Source organism: Phasianus colchicus, chromosome 21 (genome assembly GCF_987193195.1).
Source record: "Phasianus colchicus chromosome 21, bPhaCol1.hap1.1, whole genome shotgun sequence".
Classification (NCBI taxonomy): Eukaryota; Metazoa; Chordata; class Aves; order Galliformes; family Phasianidae; genus Phasianus; species Phasianus colchicus.
In genome coordinates, this window is record NC_143456.1 from 5,832,810 (window position 1) to 5,855,724 (window position 22,915).

Consider the following 22,915-nt stretch of genomic DNA (forward strand, 5'->3'; position numbering starts at 1 on the left):
CTCAGAGGAGACGTGGGCGAGGCGGGGGGCGGCTGCTTCTTCCAGGTAACGGAGGGAGCATGAGGGGCGATGGCCTGAAGTTGCACCAGGGGGGCATCAGGGCGGGCACAGCGAACGATTTCATCTCCAAAGAGCGGTGCTGCAGCGGCACGGGGAGGGGCTCAGCATCCCTGGGGGCGCTCAGGAACCGTGGGGATGCGGCACCGAGGGCAGCGGGCGCGGTGCGGTGGCAGCGATTTCATATCCAACGGCCCTTTTTTAAAATATTTTATTTTATTTTATTTTCCGGCTGATTTTTGAACGCGTTGCGCAAACCCTCGCTCAGGGCTGCGGCGAGGCCGGGCGGACCTCGGGGGGGGGGGGGGGGGGAAAGAGCGGGATTACAGGCGGGGGCTGTGCGGGAAGTGAGGAGCCGAGCTCCGCCCGCCTCGCAGCGCCGCGAGCCCCGACGCCACGCCGGGCGCTGTGCGGTGGCTCCGCCCGCGCTGAGGCTGAGGGCCGCACGCCGCCGCCACAATTTTGTCCTCCCCGCGCCGCCGTCGTTGGGGCCGGCCGGGGTGAGAGGTGACGGCTGCGTCCCCGGAAGCGGCGGCGGCAGAGGGAGGAGGAGGCGGAGGAGGCGGCTGTCCGGCTGTCCGGCTGTCCGCGCCGCGGCGACGGACGGGAGCGGCCCTCCCCGCCCCGCAGCCCCCCGGCAGGGCAGGGCAGGGCAGGAGGATGCTGCAGAGCCCGGCCCGCCGCCCCTGAGCCCCGCCGCCGCCTCCGGGCCTCCACCCGCCCGGCCCGGCGGCATCTTCCCCCTTCGGGCGCCGGTAAGGCGGGCTGGGACGGGCCGGGGGGTCGGACGGGCCGTGGGATCGCAGCGGGCCTTCCCTACGGGACTCTGTGGATATTTCCGTTTCCGAGTAGCGATTCTTTTGCTGTTTTGTCTTTTTTTTTTTTTTTTTTTCCCTTTATTATTATTTTTTTTTTCTTCCTGTTTCCTTATCGCGTTCTCTTTTTACTCTAATCTCTATCTGAAGGTTTTATCCCGTTTTAAAAATAATATTTCCCGTGCGGTACGGCTGCTGGGTGTCCAAAGTTCGGACCGAGCCGTGCATCATAAGCACAGAACTGTGCACCATGGGAACGCTTCAGCCTGACAAAGGAACGAGCAGAGCCCAGGGCTCCCTGCCTCCTCTTCCCTTGCGCTTCAAGGCTCTGCCTTCCTCCGGAGATGCCCTGAAGTTACCTCTGCCCTCCCTTATCTGCTTTTCTCTGCCCACATTCCTGTGAAACAACCCCGTGGCTCTGGGTATGAATCCCTAAATGCTGCTTTCTGCATCCTCGTTTGTACTTGAGGGACGTTTGACGATGCGTAGCGTGTCCTGAAATGCGAATGGTGTTAAAGCCTGGTCAGTCATTAACTCGGTTTAATAAATGTTGGTGTTCTGAGTAAACGGGTGTCGGATGTGCCGGTGCCAGGTTGGGAGCGTGGGGTGGCTGTGGGTTCACCCTGTGCCACACACCCACCTGCAGCACCTGCACAATGGGGGGCCGCACTGCCAGCAGCCGAGTGGAGATAAGAGAATTGTGAGTCCTGCCCAGAAACTGAGTGCTCTCTGACCCCAGAGTTCACTCCTCCCAAAGAGGATTAAGGCCTCTGCAGCTCTGTTGCTTCCCGCGATTCGAGGAGTGGCTCTGCACAGAGGAACGTGATTCTTTTCCACTTGAAAGATAAGAATTGAAACAGCAGCACAGGATTGACTCTGTGCCGTCAGAGGTGGGGAGCAGGGCAGCAACTGCATAACCAGGTGTCCTTCATGTGGGCAGGGGCTGGGACTGCATTGTCTCAGGGCAGAGCTCATAGCCAAGGGTGCAGCTCCCTTTCCCAGTGAGCACTGCCTGACAGTTTAACTTTTCTTAGACACGATCCTGTTTTACCAAATGAGCCCCAAACGAAGCATTAATGGATGAAAACCATCAGTTTGTTGCTTTTTCCCAGATTTCCCCATGCCACTATTAGGAGTTTTATTTTTGGAGAATAAAACTGCTTCCCAGATGTCAGAACTCCCCTCTTTTGTGTATGGAAAGCTGTGCCCTGGCTGACAGGCTTTGTTGGTTATCCGTCTATAGAACGACAACCGTATTCGGGCTGGTTTGGGTTAAGCAAACTACAGTTATGTTTGTTTGGGCCAGGTGTGGATACCAACACAACGTTTCTAACCCAGCTGTGATATTTGATACAGCTATCAGCTGTTGCCTACTTGTTTCAGTCCTTTTTTTGCCATATTTGCACTCTTTTCCCTCGCTGTGGCTGCTGGCTTTGCTTCTGCCCTTCTTAGCAGTCGGTGTTATCCTCTGTCCCCATGCAGAGCTGTACTTTGTTATTTATTTCCACTAACACCATTTCCTCAGTCGTCATTCTTGGGATTCAGGCTGCATACCTGTCTGCTCTCTGTCTCATTACAGTTCTCGTTACAAACTGTCTGAAGAAGCTTTTTTGGGTATTCTTACTGTACCTCATTCCTTAATATGTAGCCTTAATGAAGTCAACCATTAACCTGCGTACACTGGTTGCTAAACCAGTGTGTATTAAAATGTCACTGAGATTTTCGTTGCTTCCTGAGCAGAGCCTTTCTGTGAACTGTGGTTTTTTTTGGCTGCCATCAGTACGGTACACAAAATTTGCTTTCTAATGGAAATTTATAACAACTGCTTCTATTGAGCAGATCCTATACAAATGAATCATTGGCCTTTTGCTTTCCACTCCTAGGCTGTCATATGTAGGAGCTGGGCTGATGGTTGGGCTAGATGATCTTATTGCTCGTTCCAACCTTAATGATTCTGTGATATATAATTTGTAACATCTAAATTTTAGATGCGAGGACTTTGAAGTTCTATGCTGTTTTATGTTATCCTGCTGTTCTGCTGCAGTCTGTGTGATCCAGACTATAAGTCATGCCGTAAGTCATCACTTGGCTTCTAACAGTTGGAAGGTTTAAGAGATGCCCAAGCCAGAACTCTTGCATATGAAAACACACTCTTCCCGTTGCTCAGATTGTTGGCAGACGGGGCTGTGTTCTGCACTTTGGCAGCAAAATGGCTGTTTTCAGGCAGAAGTTGGGTTTACTTTTTACTTTACAGCTGTTTGGATGAGTAAAAGTTTGTAGATAACCGTTCCTTTTTGTTTTTTAACCCTTCTGCCTTTATTCTGTTTTCTGCCTTTGACAGAAGTTACGCACAGGAACTTGGGCTTATGAAATTCAGTATTTATTTGAGCCTTCAGATTGACTCTAATGATCAGATCACTTCCCTCCTCTGCCTTTGTTTTACGGGTGGAGCTGAGATGTCTGCTGGTTCTGTAGCTCTTGAGGATGTTGAAATGTTTAATTAGGCTTCAAAACGCATTTCAAGAGGTGGAAAAATACACTTGGTGCGAGTATGAATGGTTTGGCTCTGTTGAGTCCCAGGGCTCTCACGCTTCTCTTAATAATCTGCTTGTGGAATGACCCCGTTACCACAGCAATATCAGGAAATAATCTCCTTTTCAGCAATAAGGCTCTCGTGGTCACTCAGCATCGTGCAGCATCTTTGGTCTGTGCTTCCTCAGCTGGCCATTTCCATGGCAGTGCTGTGTGCTTCCTCCTTCCTGGGAAAATGTTCCTTTATCAGGAAAGATCTTTATGGGATGGAATAGGTCTGAGAACAAGCAGAGGTTGCCGTGAGCCTGCAGGGCTCGGGGTGGTTGTGCTTACAGTGGTGGAAGGATACCAGGGGATGTGATCTCTTCTCCTGTCCTTGGTAAGCCTGCCTTGCTGTTAGTATTTCCCTGGCTGAAGAGTCATGCAGTTGTTTGAGTTGGAAGGGGGGCCCTTGATGGTCATCTAGTCCAACTCCCAGAGAAGACCAATGGCATTTCCTCTGAGGCTGAAGGAGGGAAGGAGAATCAGCCATTGGGGAAAGCACTGTGTTCGGGTGGATTCCTCAGTCCCAAGGCACAGATGTCGGCAGGCTGAGCAGTTTCACCCCACGGTGTCTCCATATGGTTCCTAAAAGATGAACTGAAGAACCTCCTTTATTTTATTCTTCCATAGTCATCAGTATGGAAAATGGTGAAGGGTTGGATTTTGGACTTGATGATCTTCCAGCCTCAGTGGTTCTATGAAAAGTAAGTCCTCCTATGACATAAGTGGGAAAGCTCTCTGTTTTTTGCCAGCTGCACGTGTTTGGAAATGTTGTGATTGAAAAAAGAAAATATTTATCTCACGACGTTTAGTGTTTTAGGTGCTAGACATTCCATTTTGTTTGAAGAGAAGGAAGCCAAATTAAATCCAAGATAATTTTGGTGCCCGCTGCTGTTTACTCTTCTGAAATGAGAAGTGCTTTGGTATGAGATCAGCACTGTGTCTTTGTTTGTGTGTCACTCATGGGCAATCACAGCTCAGCTGATTTGTGCTGGAGGGTTTTTCTGGCACAGAACATCACTTTGGATCAGGGTGGTTAACCCTGAGGTGACCTACCTCCAATGCCCAGAGTGGTGCTGGTAGTGGTGCATCTTGAAGAACATAATTAATTTCATAAAAATGAACTGCAGAGTGGGGGTGATGTGCTTTTAAGTGCAGGGAGATGGGCAGACGTAGAACACGTAGAAGGGAAAATATCTTGAAGGAAATGAGTTGATTCAAAGCTGCCTGTACAAAAGATGTTAGGCAACATCGTGGCAAGAGACGTGAAAAAGTTGTGTCATGTGTTTACTTTCATCACTTTGAAATTCATCTTTTTTTTTCTTTTGGCAGTGGCAGTTTTAGTCCTCTAATAGCTGTATTAATACAACATGAGGTTCTGTTGTTATGAGTTGGGCTCCTTTGATACGAACCCCCAAAAAGTGATTTTTTACCCTTCTGCTGTGATTTACTTCATTCACTTTTTGGTCTTTGCGATAGACATCAAGATTTCCCTTATTTGTAATTTACTCTTGGAAAAACTCATGGATCTGTATCAGCCATCACCTTTTCTCCATACCCTTTTAAATACAAACCAGGAGCAATTGCTTGTGCTGCTTTCCTGAGGTTGCTGTGTTAACCCCTGAGCTGTCCTGGTGGAAAAGTGCCCTAAACTGCAGAACCAGAGGGAGAGCAGCCGGCAGCAGCGCTTCAGACCTCTCTTTCAATTACTTATTCATTCAGCTAAAAGTGAAATGTGATCTTGTTTGCCTGACCTGCCAGGAGGTAATAGCATTCCGTTTCTTTTCTTAACTGTGTGAAAGAGAAATGGAAGTTTCAATGGCATCCTTCAGGTTATTCATTTACACAGGGGAAGCTGTGAGCTCCGAGGAGAGGCGCAGCCGCTCTGCGTTCCTAACCAGGCTCAGCAGAAGGGAACAGCATCAGTGTATGGACCATTACCCAAACCCAGAGCTGCTGTAGGAGCACACATTTTGGCTTTTCTGCTCTGATCTCTTGCACAAATTCATTGGTAATTAATGCTGTTCAAACATTATTTTCCTAAAAATTGTTTCTCTGGGCAGCAGCGTGGCGATGCTGCTTGTAATTCTGCTTTGCATGAGCTGTGTCCAATTGCTGTTTTCGTGGCAGCTCGGGTATTAAAATCCACAGTTGTTCCCTTTTCTCTCCAAAGGCACATTACAGTTCAGCTTACAGCTTTTTCTAATTGCTTGCAAAGCTGCTGACTTGTGGAAGCACATTAGGCACCCGGCACTGTAAAGCTGGTGATCTGTTACGTAAAAATATTAGCCCCAATATTTTTGTGTGCGTGCTTTTCAGCACATTGGCTTTTATGGCCGAGTTTAGACCCTCTGTTAAAACAAGAACCCTAATGGAACAGTTGGAAGCCCCTTTAAAAGGGGATCACAGCACTGTGTGTGCTCTGAGTGACGTTCAGCTTTGATTAACGGCTGTAATAAAGCTTGCATCTGTGGTGTTATTTTCCCAAGGAAATCCAGGAGGGAACACTGAATACAAGCTTGCTTTTGGTTTATCTGGTCTATTTCCATCCCACTGTGCTTTTAGATGGGGTGCTGGGGGGGTTAATGATGGCTTTGTAGGAGATGGGCTGCCAGCAGGAGGATGGGAGGCAGGACGTGCTGAGCAGCCCAGCATGGATCCTCCCAGCAGCAGCACTCCCTGCCCCTCTGTGCCACCTCCAAGGCTTCTCTGGTGGAGCTGCTGCTGCTCCTGGATGAGGACAGCAGTCCTGGTAAGCGTGCTTGTCATCACCTCTCACCTTTCCTTCTTTCCCTTCTTTTCTCTGCTTTCTCTGCACCGTGCAGGACACGCTGTTTGTGTGATGAGGTGCTTGCAGCACCCCGTCCATCTTGCTCCCAGTTTTCCAGGGCTTTGCAGAAGGGCCGAAAATCAGTCGATGGTGTGAAAAATAAACCCAGGTTGTGACTTTGTGCTGTGCAGTGAGCCCTGAACCCCTGTTTCAGCAGGGTTCTTTGCAGTGCGTGGGGAGCAGACAGGGAAGGCTCTGTGCTGTGTTACCTCTGCAGCTCAAGGCTGCCTTACACACTTTGTGATCTTTTCTCTGGAGCCATGGTGCAGGTTTAGTCGATGTTTCTGCTGTCAAAAATAAACAGAAGAAAGTTGCATTTGTTGTACGTGGTGGGATCTGAAGAAACTTTGGAAGCTTGTCATTTTCCTGTTCTTGCTTTCTTTCGGCTCCCTGTGTCAGAGCACAGATCTCACTCTCTCTCCTCCAAACTCGTCCCCCTGCATCCTTCCACTGGTCAGGCTCCAGCTGGGCTGGAAGTGACATGTGCTTCTGATAAGAGTCAATGAGAACCATGCAGACCTGCAGGCAGCAGTCTCCAGCTTAATTAAAGGTTATCAGATCTGTATGAATGCTCAAACATTAACCACTTCAGTGCTGAATTCTTCAGACAGTGGTCTCAAAGCTTGCCTTTTCCTGGGGGATTTTGAGGCAGGCGGTCTGTAGCTATAGAAATAGCCATCTTCCTTATGATTTAGCTGGGGTTAGAACCTTTGTAACCCATGCTGTCAGACAACAGCAAAAGATTTGCTTCACCTTTCCTTCTTGCAGCTCTGGAGGTAGTGCTGCAGGGCTGCCTCCAATGCTTGAACATTTGCTTTTTGTGCAGGGATGTAGGAAAGCTGACACAGATTTAACACAGCCTACCAATCAAACTCTGCAAATGGAAAAAAAAAATCAGACAAAATATTGCATTTTGGACAAAAGTAATGATTCGGTACATTTCCTCAGCGTGTTTGGAGTCCTCTCCTTCTTCACAGTCTCTAGCAGAAGTTCCCTAGCTGTGTGACTCAAAGAGCTGTGCTCTTCTCCCCACCAGTTCTGTCATTGGGTGTTTCTGACAGCAGGATTCCTGATGCAGAATCCTAAAATACACCTGGCTGCTTCTCGATCCCATTTTGAAGGTCCTGTCCTTTAGGGATAAGGGGGAAAGAGGTGTTTTGAGGCTTTAGCTCAGACTCGAAAAGCAGTTGAAGCAGAGAGGTGTGGAGTTTGATTTGTGGGCTGCGTTATAACCTGCATCTGAGGAGTCTGAATGTTACTGGGATTAAAGAGTCACAGTATATTCTACATGGGTAAGTGGAGAGGTGGCTGGTTTCATTGCTCATCACCGATATCTGTGCTAGGAGTTGTCCTCGATTCTTAAAATCTGTTCCCAGGGAGCTAAGAATGTGAGGTTGAATGTATTTTGATTCATGTGAACATGTTTTGATTTGTTTTAGCTGAGACATACCAGTCTGTGTTCAGTGACCAGAGTTACATCATTTCATCTCATTTTTAGTACAGAATGCCACCCCACAATCACCCCACCCCGTAGCGCACACAGCCCCAGTCACTGTTGTGATGTTCTTTCTTTTGCAGGTGAACAATCAGAATAATGTTCAACATAAACCTGTTGGAGAACCTGAAGGTTTACATCAGCAGCCGGCCTCCGCTCGTGGTCTTTATGATCAGCGTAAGCGCTATGGCAATAGCTTTTCTGACACTGGGTTATTTCTTTAAGATCAAGGAGATCAAGTCACCAGAAATGACAGAGGTATGGTACAAATAGTGATTTGTAAAACATCCCCAGTGCTAATGAATTCTATTTTCCTCCCTCAGGAACCGTTTTATGGAAGTACGCAGTCTTATGGGATATTGTCTTTGATTTACTCCCTGCTCATTTTAGTAGGAAGGTGACATTGGTGTGAATGTTTGAATAGTTTATTTTAGTTTCTGGGTGAGGCCGAACCATCTGACGTGGATCTTCCTTAGAGTAACCAGGGGCCATTCTTTTCCTTAATCCCTTGTGTCAGCTTGTTTGTGAAACTTGTGATCTTATCTAGCACTGCTGTTCAATAATGAGGAAAGCCTTGTTGGAAAATGCTCATACTTTGAGCTTGGTGAGAATGGACTGAGCCAGTACTTCTTTCTGGAGTTTGAAGGAGGATGTTCCTGCTGCTTGAGCCAAGTAGTGGTTGGGATTGAACACCAAACGCTCATAAACTACTTGCCTGTTGTTGAGATGCCATGGGGGTGTCTGTGCTCACTTCCTGAGCTGTGTAACTCACATTGGGTGGCTTGGAACTGCAGCCAGGTGGTATGTTGCAAGGTCTGTGCTGCTGCAGGAGGGGCAGCCTGTGGTTAGCTTGCTGATCTGTACTAAATCTTTGCATTTGTTTTAAGGACTGGAATACTTTCCTCCTGAGATTCAATGATTTGGACTTCTGTATATCTGAGAATGAAACCCTGAAGCATCTCATCAATGACACCACAACTCCAGAAAGTACAGTCACCAGCGGGCAGGCGAGGTCTTCCACGCAGTCCCCACAGACTCTTGAGGACTCTGGTCCCATCAACATCTCTGTTACAATCACTTTGACACTGGACCCACTCAGACCATTTGGCGGATATTCCCGCAACATCACACATCTAAGTTCCACCATCTTTGGACACCAGATTGGACTCTCAGGTATGCAAGACTTGGCTTTTGTAAGTTTGAACGATATCCTAAACTTCCAATGTCATCAATAAGAATCATTAAGGTTGAAAAGACCACTAAGATCATCTAGACCAACCATTGATCACTAATTCCAACCATCAGCTTTGATAATGTATCTTTAGCTTCAAAAATGTATGTTACCAGACATGTTGTGAGTGCAGTCCTATGCGGAGCCCTTTTCTTTGCTAGAGAAACTTTTCCCTGCATTCAGAATGGGAAAGAATCTTCAGATTTACCAGGATGAGGTTTTGTGGTATGAAGCGACAAACTTAATGACAATGGAAGGTTATTTTTAAGCCAAAAAATTCTAAGCAACGAAACCTTCAACAAGTGACCCTTTGGAGAGTTGTGTCTTGATACAACTTCAAATATTTGTCACGTTTCAAAGGCATTAATGGTGCGTGCTTCAGTGATTTATCTTCAGATATTAGATCAGTATTTCTTAGAAGTGTGTACAGCATTTTAATATTGCAGACAGCAACAGATGTTTAAAATTTCTGTGGTGTGAAGACCTCTTATGTGGCTGTTCTGACAGTTTTGTCAGGAGATTACACTGTTAATGATAGAACCTCAGTGAATGTAAGCTTTTAGCCCAGGTTGCATTTCATAATCATATCAGAAGGTGTCTTCAGCCCCAGAGATCTGGAAAGAAACAGTAGTCATAGCTATAAATCTGTGTTCTTGTATTGTGTGTTATTTTGTTACTGCTTTATGAGCTATCAGATGCAAGTTCCATTTCAAGTAGCCTGGATTTATTTTCCATATGAAGATGAATATATCCACGTGGAGTACAGCGCTCAACCTGCAGTTCAGTATCTGTTAGCATCTTTTCAGAAATGTGAACTTCTGAAAAAGCAAATTTTCAACAAAGTCTTAAGCAGGAGAAAGACAATATGTTATTTTACTTTCTAATACAATTCTCTGAACGTGTATGAATTCACTTACAAGTATTGAGGTTTTCATTTCTGAGAGGAGCCTGATGCCCTCACTTCTTTTGGAGGGGAGGAGAGATTAGATAGGCCAGCAGCTGTTGGCTTTTGTTGCTGTTCCCGGGTTGGTTTTGTTGGTTTGCTTTGCAGTTTCTTTGTTTGCAGGGGTTTTGTTTATTTGGTTTTATTTGGTTTTAAACATTCTCTTTGCTTTCTGCATTGTTAGTAGCAGACATGCTGGGTGACTTCAAAGGTATAGACTCAGGCTAAGGTTGCCTTCTTATTCAGTTGCACACTGCCCTTATCCTTGTGGTTGTTGCTCAGATACTTTTGTGATTGAAAACCAGCTTTCTTCCTCTCCTCTCTTTTCTCAAAGGCAGAGAATCCCACGAGGAGATAAACATTACGTTCACGCTGCCGGCTGCCTGGAATTCAGACGACTGTGTTCTTCATGGTCACTGCGAGCAGGTTGTGTTCACAACCTGCATGACTGTGACAGCAGCCAGCAATGTATTCCCTGTCACAGTGTAAGTGGATTTTAAACACTTTCATAGACTGGTTGCTGGGAGATTAACCTCTCAGCAGCTTCTCTGAGGCTGGCACATCCTGATGGATGATGATGTGACCGTGCAAATGGTGTGCCTGCTTTCCTTCCCCCATTGAAAGAACCCTGTCTTGAGTCTGGAGGGTTTTGCTGTCTTTCTGCAACACTAGATTTTTCAGAGGATTTTTTGACTCCAGGCATACCTGCCTTTCAGCATGCAACCTGTGATTTAAGCTTCAGTAGGAACAACAGAATCAGTGAAATTTAAGATATCCTATAATGCAGTTTCACTGCCTGGTATGAGAGCTAAGGCTTGACTCAGAGGTTCTTATCCTCTTCCCTGCTGAGAGATCAGCAGAAGCTGAATGTTGCTTTGCTGCCAAACCCACTAAGCACAGCCCTTTCATCAGAATCATTTCCCTTTGTCTCCTCTGAACCCCTGACACTATGCAGTGTACTCAGGAAGACCATCAGACAGGTTCTCTTGACTGTACGAAGCCATATGAAAGCCAGTGTTTTTCTAATTAAGCTGTGGGGTGTTGGCTTCCTGGCACAACATACAGTTAAATTCTAATGTTAGGATAGTAATCATTTGGTGTTATATGCTCTTTTGGCTAATCCTTGTTTTTTTTTTTTGCTGTTTTGGAGATCCAGAATAAAATTGTGTTTTATGCAGCTGCGAAGACTTAGGCATGACTCTGTCTTGTAACTCAGTCTTACTGAATGTAGAGAATGGCAATTAATGTGCTAATTATGTCTGTTTTTCTGCAGTCAGCCACCACATTGTGTTCCTGAAACATACAGCAATGCTACGCTTTGGTACAAGATCTTTACCACAGCAAGGGACTCTAACACCAAGTATGCACAGGATTATAACCCCTTCTGGTGTTACAAAGGAGCAATTGGAAAAGTGTATCATGCTTTAAATCCCAAACTAACTGTTATAGTTCCAGATGTAAGTGCCACAATGTTTTTCTATCTTATGTTGAGGAGATGCTTAGCTGTAGTTTAAGTGAATACGATTCTGTTCATGTCCTAAAATAGTCAGATGTAGTGATGGCTTACTGTGTAGTGCAGGGGCTGAGACAGAGACTTTACCTGTGGTGGGTGTGATGCGCTTTGTGTTATCTCCATGGCCCTTACAACTTGTAATAACCAGTTTTGAAGTCATTTGGCAAAAAGCACTGCTGCTATATGGGAAGAGATCTCTAGGACAGATTTTTAACATGAGGAGCATTTTTGGCTCTTTATGTGCCACAGTCAGTTTCATTATAATGCCAGCCTTGTATAGGGGAGAAAGCTGATTCATGAAGTAATTTCTGTGCTGATTTGGTAATTATTGCTTTAATAGAAAGTGTCAACTACTGGTGCATTGTCAGTGAATGGTTTTAATTCCCTATGCAGGATGATCGCTCTCTAATAAACCTACATCTCATGCATACCAGTTACTTTCTTTTTGTGATGGTGATTACAATGTTCTGCTATGCAGTTATTAAAGGCAGACCAAGCAAACTGAGACAAAGCAATACAGAATTCTGCTCTGAAAAGGTGAGTTTGTGTAATAACAAAGTACTGACTCTGATAACATAAAGCCTCCTTTTGTATGTACTGCAGACTGGTTGTTCTTATCTCTTGAAATGTAGATTTAATTTCTTTTCAAACAGACAGGAGTTTTTCATCGTGGGCACTAAGGAAGGGTGCTGCAAAATACAGATGTGTGCTGTGTAGATCCTCAGGTAGATTTCTCTCCTGCAGAGGTGGATTAGTGCAATTCAGTCAGTGCCATAATGACTGCCACCCCACTTCTGATGTTATTAATTTGTATGTAGCATTGCATAGATAGCACTGAATGGGTTTATCTTTCACCACAACGGGCTGAAAATAAAATATAATTTTTGAATAAAATATACTACATATTTCTAGTGGCTGCTAATCAGAATTGAAGCAATCACAAAGGTAATGGAACAGTCATTATTCAGTACTGCATTGGAGCTGCACGTTTGCTTGGAGGATTAAATATGAATGTGTTTATTGTAAGGTAGGAAGTGAATGCTAGCTTCTTTTGATCTTAATGATGTTCTATAGTATAAGCAGTTTTGTTCTGTATTGTTTTTAAACAGATTATGCGAAGCACAAAACATTTTCAGACTTCCTTTGATCCTTTCCAAGTTAGACTTTCAAGGTTCTTTGAAAAGCTGGAGGGCAGATACGCCAGCTGTGTGGAGATGAGCAATATCACTGTTACCAGATTAAGAATTTGACTTTAACAAAATGTTTTCTTTTTCTTTTGTTTAGGTTGCTTTGTCAGAAGCGTAATCCATCCTCTCATCTTACTGAGAATGACTGAGAACCGTAATCATTGCCTGCTGAACCCAGAATGGGTCTTGACACTCTGTGAATACATTATCTTGCAATGTTGGTTTATTCCAACCAAAGACATTTCAAGTGCCTGTAATTGATTTGTACATATTTATAAAGGTGTATTCAGAATAGATGATGCACTTGTTCCGCATTGTAGTGCGGCCAGAAGCGTTCAGTCTTTACCTGTGGACATAGCTGAATGTTGGTGTAGATATGTTTAGTGATATGGCTACATATAGTCAGAGCAAGATATTTTTGTCTAGCTGCATCTGGGCAGGTTAAGATGCCTTTGCAAATGTCTCAAACCAACAAATCTTTGTTATTTGCCCAATGATATGTACAGTGTGTTTGAAACGGTATGCACCTTTGATATAATACTGCATTTCCAGAGCCACCAATCTACTACATGAGTTAAATGTGTGTTTGTGTGGCCTGATACCTTCTTCCATTTGCTCCTTGCTTGCGAGAAAAGATATCAACAGTTTTAGGTTTATTTTTGGGGGAAAAAAGAAATACATATACACATTTTAATAGTGCTGTATTTAGGACAAACTTGTGCTTTTATTCATAGTAAAAAAAAACCTTAAGAAGTGAAGTCCCATTTTAAAATCTTTCTTATTGAAAACTAAGTTTGATTCTTACTGTTATTATTTTTTTTTCCATTTGGCCCACTGAATGCCAGAGGGTCAGTCAGCACTGAGACTGCCTGGGAAGCTTTCTGCTTGGCCTCCCATCCGCAGCCCTCAAACCCAGAATGTGCATCTATGCTGCAGAGCAGCTCTCTGTCAGCCTTCTTTCTAGAAAGTGACACTGGGTAAAAAGATGCATTGTGCTGTCTGTCGGGGCTCTGCACAGCCTCAGGCAAGTGCAAATAATGAAAGGAAAAGAAATCCCGTCCTCTGTTACAAAGCCTCACTCTGGGGCTCTCCATCCATCTCTGAAGGGCAGCGGAAAATGTCACTTTTATTAGCTTAGGCCAATCTCCATTTAATGCTGTCCACTCAGGGGAAGATGACAAGGAGGGAACTGGGGCTGTCGTGATCAAGGTCAAAGAAACCACACAGTAAAACTCATACTGTTCTCTGTGTCCATTCTTCGATCAGAGGAGCTTTATTATGTGTCTTTTTCTCTTTTCCGTTCTGGCTTTTGCTGTTTATTTCCCTCATGTTATTCAGTAACCTCATTAATTTTCAGGAGTTGTGGTTTTCCTGCAGACATTTCCACCACTGCTTTTAAAATCTCACTGGTTGCCTTAATTGACCTTTCATCTTCTCTTTGTAGTGTAGGTCTGCGAAAATACACTTATGGGCTTTTTTCTCTCTCTCTTCCTTTGGTAAATTTCACTCTAAACTACACAAAACAAGACGACTCAAGTCAAAATCTTACAGTCTCCATTGTGCTGGCATAAGATTCTAAGTTTATTACCAATAGACACTGTTGTGGATGGTACCCTGCTGGTCTGTGGGCCTGTATGTATAGGACTTCAGCATTCAGTAAGTTTGCTTCAGATGCTCTGAAGAGCAGTCAAGGGTCACACTTTTTGATCAGAACGTTTCCATTCCAGAATTCAGTTACTTAAGCAGTGGTAACTAATATATTTTTTTCTCCAGTGATGTTAAAGCAAAGCTCAAGAGATGGCCCAGTTTGAAGTCTAGGGATAAAACGAAGCTTCCAGTTTTCTCCTGATGCTGCTATGGGCTAATATTGCTTCACTGACATGGGTCAGCAAGGTAAAAACAGCTTCTCGTGGAAATTGTCTGAGCTGTTCCTGATCCATGCAAACCACCTTCTGCTTTAGTGCTGACTGTGAGAGTTGCCTGAGAGGGTTGATGTGGGGACCAAAGGCAGGAAGACGAAAGTGATTGGGGTGGTGCTGCAGGTTCTAGAAATACCTAGAGAACACTGATGGTGACTCCTTTAAAAAAAGCAAACCCACCTCCTTCCAGCAAACTAAAAATCCACCTCCAGATGTCCCATTTACAAATTGGTCTGTTGGGAAGAAACATATGTATATATATATATCTTTTTTTTTAATCTGGTTTTGCTATTTGGTGAGGAGAAGAGCCTGCTTTGTGGTTTGTCACCCACTGTATGGAAATACAGAGAAATACTGGAGATTGTGACCAATGGAAGCAAAAGGGAAAATGTTAAAGAGCTGTGTGGCCTTAGTTTTCCCTTTGCCCCATTATTGCAGCAGGGAGGAAGGAGTCCATCAGGTTGGGTTGCTGCAATCCTGAGGAATATCAGATTGTTCCTAGGCACGATGTAAAACAAGATAAATGCAGCCAAACAGAAAAATAAAAACTTAATATTAGATTTCAGATCATATTGATCTTTCCTTTTTTTTTTTTTTCGTTGTTTTCTTTTTCTTTTGAACTATGACTTGAATCAGTTTTGATTCTATTTGTATGTGTTTTCTTGTTCTTAGAAAGCTGCCATTTTCTTTTGCGTTTTTCTTTGGCATTACATAGAAAATCTGAGCCTTGGTTTTCAACCCTCTGCAGGTGGTTGTAGGGTTAAGATGGCTTTTTTGTTTTGTTCTTACATTTCACTTGTCTTGTTGCATGACAGTTCATAGCTGATTTGGAAATGACATTTCTCTCCTAGATTAATTTTGTGTTTGTATGATGTGCATATTGCTTTGCAGAATAAAACCAATGAAGTTTACTCTGTTGTCTTTCTTTCTCCTCACCAGTTGCTATGGAGGTTTCAGAAACCATTTACATTACATCGACCCTTGGGAGAAATTGGCAGTGAAGTTTGTAATAGGTTGGAATTTCAAACGTTGCTGTACTTACAGTGCATGTAGAATTGATGAAGAGTGTTTTTATGTATCGTGGGGCAGGGAATATAATGCCATATAGTTGCTATAATGGAGAATTTATGACATACTTATCTCTCCTGTTGCTTTTTTGGGGCTCTACTTGTCTTTTTGTCCCTCTTATCAGTCACGGGTACATTAAGCTTGCTTTATTGATACAATACAGGTCTCTGTGCTGAATACATAGGTGGAGCAAATGTTTGTCCTTCATGTTGTCAGCATTCTTTAGGTTTAGCAGCAAAATCCTCAGCGTGTGGATTTCTCACTGCACTAAGGTCCTCTGAAAGGAATGTAAGACAGAAATGAAGCCTTGTTTGCTCTCTTCTCAGCCTCCTGCTGGCCTTGGTGGTTATCAGGCCCTCCTTCCCAGCCTCCTTGCTGCAGGTGCTGTGTTACCCAGCTGAACCCAAACCAGTTCCTGAGCATTCCTCAATGCCTGCAGGTGGCTTGGGATCGTTAAAGGGCATCTGTGGATGGCTGTTGAAATCAAGATAATAGAACTTGTTAAATTCCAGCTCCAGTTACTGTGCAGCTGGAACGGGCTGCACCTGTTTGTTTTTCAGTGCTGGAGAATAGGAAAGAAAGACTCGGGGTTGTCCTTCAAAGCTTGTTACAAGCTGGGCACCGAGTGTTTGACAGATACAAGGCCAGCCTGTATTCCTTCTCTGGAGGATGTGGTTCAAAGCATTCACGCAGTGTTCTGACTCTGGGTGTTTCCAGATGGGGCCTATTCAAATCCTGTGACAAATGGGAGCATTGTTTAAAAGCAAAGCTGTAAAGTTGTTTTAGAGTTTTTGCTGGGGAGAGAAACTCTGAGAATTAATAGGGGAGGGAAAAAGTGAATTGAAGAGAATAGCTGTGACAAATCCCTTTGGTCTGGCTGTAGGAAGTCTGACTAGTTCTGAAATATCTGTCCAGAGCATGAATGCCCTGTGCCAGCATGGTCTCTGAGTTCATCCATCACTATGAGTTAGCAAAGCAATCCTCTTGGCCTCTGCTGCACTCAGTCTGTCAGCGGTGAGGAAGAGAGACACTAGCACATGTCTGTGTTTGTTTCCTGTTAAACAAACCCTCCTTCATAACTCACACAGCCTCTGGTTGGGAAATGCACGCATATGTTCAACAAGCTCTGTAGACATGTAGCTTCCTTGAAGAACGTCCTTTTTCTAGAGCTATTACTGCATAGTGAGGAGGATCAGCTGTGAATTCCCAAGAAAAACAAGAAATAAAGACAGCCAAGGTCAGGCTGACCAGGCTGTGAGCACTGATGGAGCTGTGGGTGTCCCTGTGCGCTGCAGGCAGTGGGACCAGATGGCCTTTGGGGGTCCCTTCCAACTCCAACCGTTCTATGATTTAATCCTTTGTTTTTCTTTTAGAGCAAAGGCTGCTGGGGATACTTGACAAACCTCTTACGTAGGGAAAGTCTTGCTGTCATATAGTGCCAAAGCATGAAGCTGAGTTCTCTCAGGACCCTCTCCTGGCTCCTCGTAGCACGAGCAGCCCGAGGGATGTTTTATGCAGGTGGTGCAATGGGAGAAAACCTGGCTGCTGGGCTAATGTGCAACAGGACGTTTCCCAAAGCTGGAAGGGTGGGGTGAGCAGAAAGGATTCATTTGATAGCACTGTAATCGGGCTGTTTACTTCATAACAGCAATGTTGGTTAACAAACTAAAATGAAAAATTATGTAAAGGTTGTTGAGCTGGAAAAATTGCATGCACAGTGTTTGCAATCAGATTACATCCAACGTTAGCAGACTGGGCTGAGAAGCACCATCTGCCAGCAGCGATGGCAGTTCTTTAATCAGATGTTTTGTGCCAAATATTTTGGTATTATGTGGAAGTATTGCTGGAAATGAGGAGCAGCATCTGTCTTGAAGCAGCGCCTTCGTCCTGCAAGCAGATTTCTGTCACTGCCTTTTTGAAAGAGAGGGTTTCAAGGAAACATTGTGCAGGAGTTAACATGAATAAGTGTGCTGGCAGCTGCTGAAATGTAGATTGCAAGTTTTTCTCTGCCATCCAACCTTAATAAAAATGCTGCTAGTGCTGAACTGCCTGGTGGAGGGAGACATCTGTAGCAAGAAGCAGAAAGCCTCACAGATGTGTTAAACCCTTTTGGGTCTGTCTGCCTTTAACCGTTTTGCTCAATGACTTCAAAACTTGATATTTGAGCTCACCAACGTCCTCCTGGAAGATCCATGAGGATTTGTGTGGACAAAGGTTTCTTTGTGGCCTCTGCTCACTTGAGCAGTCTTTCTGTGAGCCTTTGCCAACCTCTCAGATGTGGGGCACTGACCTTGAGGTGCCCGTTTGTGCTGTGTTGAAAAAAGTTCAGCTAAATAAAATGGCAGAAATGCTGAAAGCCAGGGTGCAGAGTTGCTGGATTTGGATCTTTGTTCAGCACTGATGCAGGCAGCGTTCCTGCCCATCAGCACTCTTGATTCCTTGCTCTGCCTTGCTAGGTGACTTGGGCAACTTGCTTTGTGTTTCTGTGTCTCAGTTTTCTCCTTTATACAGGGATTTTGAAGTGCTGTGACCTTGGTGGAGGTTTCCTAACCTGTGGGGCTTCCCAGCAGAATCAATATTCCCCATTCATCCTTTAAAGATGTCTCTTTACATCATGTTTAAACTTGAGGACGTGAGCATAGACTTCCTTGCATTATCTCTGCCATTTGCTGCTTGCTCTGTGATTCATGCACCTTAATGAGGTAAGTAACAATGTAAGATCTCAAATCCACGGACCTTTTGTAGACATTACGAAGGTATTTTCCAATACATTGCATTGACTGGCAAAGATCTTCTGACCTCCAACGTAGAACAGAAGGGGCTTTGCAGTGAGGAGGCTGGCAGTGTCCTTTCTATGCTTAGCACAACACACCATGGAGATGCTCAGTCTGCTCCTAGCGTGCAACCAATCTGGAGAAGAGGGAGAGAACCTTAAAGCAGCTCAGGCAAGGTGACAGAGTGCAAAACGTTGATAAACCCATGAGATTCTTTTTCCCTATTGACCCCAGAGCCCCATATAAACCAAATTACTACCTAGCTGGCCTAAGTGGGTAAGGAGAGTAATTTTGTGACCTTCACACTTGGATGCGGCCACTTAGAGCTCATCCAGCAGCACTCACAGCACCTCAACACCAACGGGAGGATTTTTATCCTAGAGCTGAATTCTGGTATCTTCTGTTGCCTTTTGCAGAGCAGCTGAGGCCGGGTTGCATCGTCTGTGTGCCACAGGAGCTGCTGATCGCCTCTGATTGCAGCTCAGCTGCGCGGGGGGAGGTGATGATTGTGCTGCGGGTTTTAATAGGGGGGAGAGGCAGTAAGTTGGTGTGGGTGCAGTGTGAGAAGTGCTTGGGAAAGGAGCTCGAGCTGCTGGATTCCTCCCAGGCAAGTCTTAATAACGGTGGTTGTGGTGTGCTGGGCAGTGGGCACGTCCTCGTTTGGATGTTTGTATGGGGTGGCAAAGCTGGATCTCAAAAGTAATTCGGGAGGTGGCTTCTATAGGCTGAGAGCTCGGCTTAAAGCAAAGCTGAGCACTTGTCTTTGAGCCTGAAAGCTTGTTTGTGTTTGTTAAGCCTTGGGAAGGGAGGGAGCAGCTTGAAGGGGATGCTTTGCGAGGCGATCCCTAGCGAGACCGGGCTCAGCGGACAAAAACCCAGCAATGGGGGGAACTGAGTTTAATTTAGATGGCCGTAGCTTCTGCAAGGAGCTTTTTTGGAGCTCGCAGGGCCGCGGGACGAACTGCGAACCTCCCGCGGGGGCGCGTTGAGCTCCGGCCCTGCACTGCCCGCCCGGCGCCACCAGGGGGCGGCAGAGCCCGGCACGGAGCCGCGGGGCCCGGCGTGGCGGCGGGGCAACCCGGGCGAGGGGCGAAGCGAGCCGCGGTGCGGGGCTGTGATCGAGTCGAGAAGCGATGTTTGCGGCTGTTCCCTGGGTTCTGAGGAAGCTCGGGTGATGCCATCTTTCCCCCTGGATGCCTGCGTGTTCTAGTTGCACACACAGCCTTCCTGACCCCAAAGGGATGCTGGGGCATCCCTGGAGTTGGTGCTGGCTAACAAGCGTGGGGTCAACCACGTTCAGAACTGATACAGGAGGGAGGAAGGAGGTGCTGTTTCCTGGACGATGACTCAATCGTTTGCTAGCAGCAAGAAGTTAATGCCTCTTGACCAAGATCTGCCTCCTGTGCTTATCTGCCCTGAAGGCAACAGGAATTAGGTACCTCATTTAATTTATTTGTTTGAGGATTGGAGTTCTTCCTCATCTCCTGTTAGCTGTTAAGTCTGTGTTTTCTCGGCTGTAGTGGATCAGGGAAATCTCCTTTCTCCCCCTGCTGTGCATCTTGCTTGAACACACACATCTCCTGCTGGCTGTTGGAGGGCAGCAAAGCAAGTGAGGCAAACCCTGGCACACCGTGCTTTGGGAGCACAGCCGGCTTGGAATTATTTATGCTGTTTTATTGTGCATGAACAAAATGGTTTGTAGGAACACAGGAAGCTTTCAGCACTGGAGATGTCCCAGCAGTGCCCGTCGTGGCCGTGTGCTCATACAAGGTGTTGGAGCTGTCTGCAGGGTTAATGCCTCATTGGCTTCTTCTGAAGGGACGCAGATGGGATCTGTTTGAAGCAGTTTTGCAGTAGAAAAGCTCTGCCCACCAAGTGGCTGCCCAGATGTGATTGTGAATGCCTGGAGCAAACAAGTGACTGCAGTGCAGTGCGAAGCCCTGGCACGAGAAGTGGCAGTTGTCATCTCCAACCCTGAGTGCAGCTGGAGGCCAGCAGGGTCCTTGCTGCTGATTAGAGCAGGCAGAAGACTGCTGTGTTTGACTTCAAGGTGTCCCCAGTGTTTGGGGCTGTTTGAAGCCCAGCACTGCTCAGGTTCACTGCCCCTCCTTGCTGGGGTAGCACATTATGTCAGTGCAGGCACAGCTGCCCTGAGAAAGTCAAAAGACTTCAAGAAGCTTTTCCCTGTTGCTGAATAATTGGGATCTGAGCAGATCTGCTGACAATCGAGTGGCTGAGTGTGAACAGTGAATAATGCAACCCTGAGTCGACGCGCCAGATACTGCAGCACCAGGATTTCCCCTTGACTCATTGGTGGCATTGTAGCAGGAGGTAAAGCTAAATTTGAGCTTAAACTCATTGTGGCCCGATAACAAAATCTGGATTTCTACAACATGATGAGTTGGAGAGGATGTGGTGGAGCTCCCAGAGGACAGAGCTGTGTACACAGGGGGCTTCTCCCATGACTGGGTTCTCCACTGAACTCCTGCAAGCCCCAGGTCCCATCTGGTGCTATGCTGATCTACAGGAATCTCTGAACTGTGCTGGGTTAGAGCTGGGTGGTCTCTGTTGACATGCAGGGAGCATCAGCCTTTGTTCTTGATGTCAATCTGGGGTTAGCACACATGTCTGCTGTTTCTAGCCACGTTTCCTGAGAGCAGCTTGCAGGTGCTCCCCTGGAAGCATGATGTCCCTGAGAGCTGCTGCATCATAGAATCATTTTGGTTGGAAAAGAGATCTCAGATCCCAACCCCAGCCCACCCCAGCATGCCCAATGACCGCATCTCTCAGTGCCACATCCCCACAGTTCTTAACACCTCCAGTGGGTCGGGGATCCCACTGCCTCCCTGGGCGGCTGTGCCAATGCATTTCTAATATCCAGTCTGTGCTGGGACAGCCTGTGAGGAGCTCAGCATCCTGCTGCTGGGGTCTGTCTGTCTGTCTGTCTGTCCGAGGGCTTCCTGGTGATGCTGGCTGCTTCCAGCTTCTCCCAGCAGGATTTCATGTGACGCACAGCTTTGCCCATAAGCTCAACAAGGATTGCAAAACTAGAGGGTCCCTTGTTGCCAAAAGGTTTTGCGAAACACTCCTCCGTGGGGCTCCCTGTGCCAGAGAGAGGGTGCTTTGTTCATTGTTCTGTCGATCCAAAATAGGTCACTTCCAACCACAGGCATCTGAGGGTTTTGTTGTTGCAGAAAGCTGCTGAAGTGAACGCAACCTTCGACAAGCCCATTCCTGGAAATGGGAAGATCTCCGTTAAACTGTCAGCCCATCACGTCAGCCAGGCTTCTCCATTAGGAGCGTGCTGAGTGTGTGCATAGATTGCTGCTCCTCCTGGCAAGGAAAGTGTTTGTTTCTGCTTATTAGTTTGTTTTAACCTTCTGGGAGGAGATGCCGAGGATACGTTGGGGAAATTTAATTTCTCATACTTCCAGAGGTGCTGAAACCAGAGGGTGAATCACCGTTGCCTGTGGGAAGGCACGCTTGTGTGGTACCAGCACAGTGTCTGAACAGGGCCATTCTAGAGGCTGACATACAGGAAAAGCAAAGGAGTTGATTTATTTACTGCCAAAGCCCCTCCAGCAGTGGTAGAAAGAGCATTTAAGATCTCCAGTGTCTTTGGGTTGGCTCAGGATGTACGTTTGGGACATTTTGCCTTCCTTATGTAGGAGCATTGCTAACAGTGAGGGCTGCTGGTGGCACTGGTTTGGCTTTCTTTTTTTTCTTTTTTTTGCTTCCTTTTTGAATCTTTTCTTCTGGTCTGTCCTAGTTTTGAGAAATGCTGGTGCAGGATGCCCTGCTGTGATGCATCCAGGTGATTCCCAAACTGTTTCGCCACGCTCTCACCCACTGCAACAATTTGCTGTGACTGTTTAAAAACAGGCAGCAACAAAGAAGAAAGGGAAGAAAAGCCAACAGCAGGACCTCTCACCTTGTACAAACCTCGTGTTCTTGATCACTTGGTGCTGAGGGATGGCAGTTTGTGTGTATTTCTATTAAAATTCATGGCATGCAATGGAAACCGTGGTGAGACTAACTGCTGTTCATGAAGAATTTAAGGCTGCTGATGCTAGTTGGGAAATGCTTTGCTAGGGATGCATCAAGAGAAGGCAGTTCTGAATAAGCATTGTTGTATCTCTGCAGTTGGGGTTTTGTCATAAAGGAATCAGCTCTGTAGTTCTGGCAACAGCATGAGCTCAGGGAAGGGTGAGGCTGATGGAGACCCTGAGCTCAGCTATTGGAGAACACCTGCTCCAGTCTGCCTTGTGCTTTGAGTCCAAAATGGGGATAAAAGCCTTCTGCCCTATGGTTGAGAAGAGAGGAAGAGCCCCTGCTGGGGAAGGGTGGATAAAAGCAGCGTGGAGCAGTGTTGGTGTGAGGCTCTGTGGTTGTTTCATGGTGGTTGCGCATCTCTCTGCATCAGTTCTGGATAAATGAGTGGTTATAAGTTGGAAGGGTTTCTTGGGGGTTTTGAGATTCATACAATTCCCCTGGCTGGCTGAGAAGAAA

At 46.0% G+C, this 22,915-nt stretch overlaps 1 protein-coding gene across 3 annotated transcripts; it reads left to right on the forward strand.

Moving 5' to 3' along the window:
- The first annotated feature begins 591 nt into the window (after positions 1–591).
- Positions 592–15,475, forward strand: TMEM248 (transmembrane protein 248). 3 transcript variants are annotated; one of them, XM_031591746.2, is made up of 7 exons: positions 592–812; positions 7,855–8,029; positions 8,659–8,944; positions 10,280–10,430; positions 11,219–11,402; positions 11,852–11,995; positions 12,743–15,475. In XM_031591746.2, exons 2-7 carry the CDS (start codon positions 7,871–7,873, stop codon positions 12,761–12,763), a joined length of 945 nt encoding a protein of 314 aa, XP_031447606.1. In that variant the 5' UTR covers positions 592–812; positions 7,855–7,870; the 3' UTR covers positions 12,764–15,475. The 3 variants fall into 3 exon arrangements, with proteins under 3 accessions (XP_031447606.1, XP_031447605.1, XP_031447607.1); XM_031591745.2 differs by lacking the exon at positions 592–812 and adding an exon at positions 1,007–1,294; XM_031591747.2 differs by lacking the exon at positions 592–812 and adding an exon at positions 4,077–4,150.
- Positions 15,476–22,915: the final 7,440 nt, after the last annotated feature.

What these genes read in the sequence shown, in the direction of transcription:
- TMEM248 (XM_031591746.2), top strand. Translation starts at nt 7,871, where the DNA reads ATGTTCAACATAAACCTGTTGGAGAACCTGAAGGTTTACATCAGCAGC. An exon ending in ACACCAGATTGGACTCTCAG is followed by an intron (nt 8,945 to 10,279) that starts GTATGCAAGACT and finishes CTTTTCTCAAAG; the next exon opens with GCAGAGAATCCCACGAGGAG. An exon ending in AATGTATTCCCTGTCACAGT is followed by an intron (nt 10,431 to 11,218) that starts GTAAGTGGATTT and finishes GTTTTTCTGCAG; the next exon opens with TCAGCCACCACATTGTGTTC.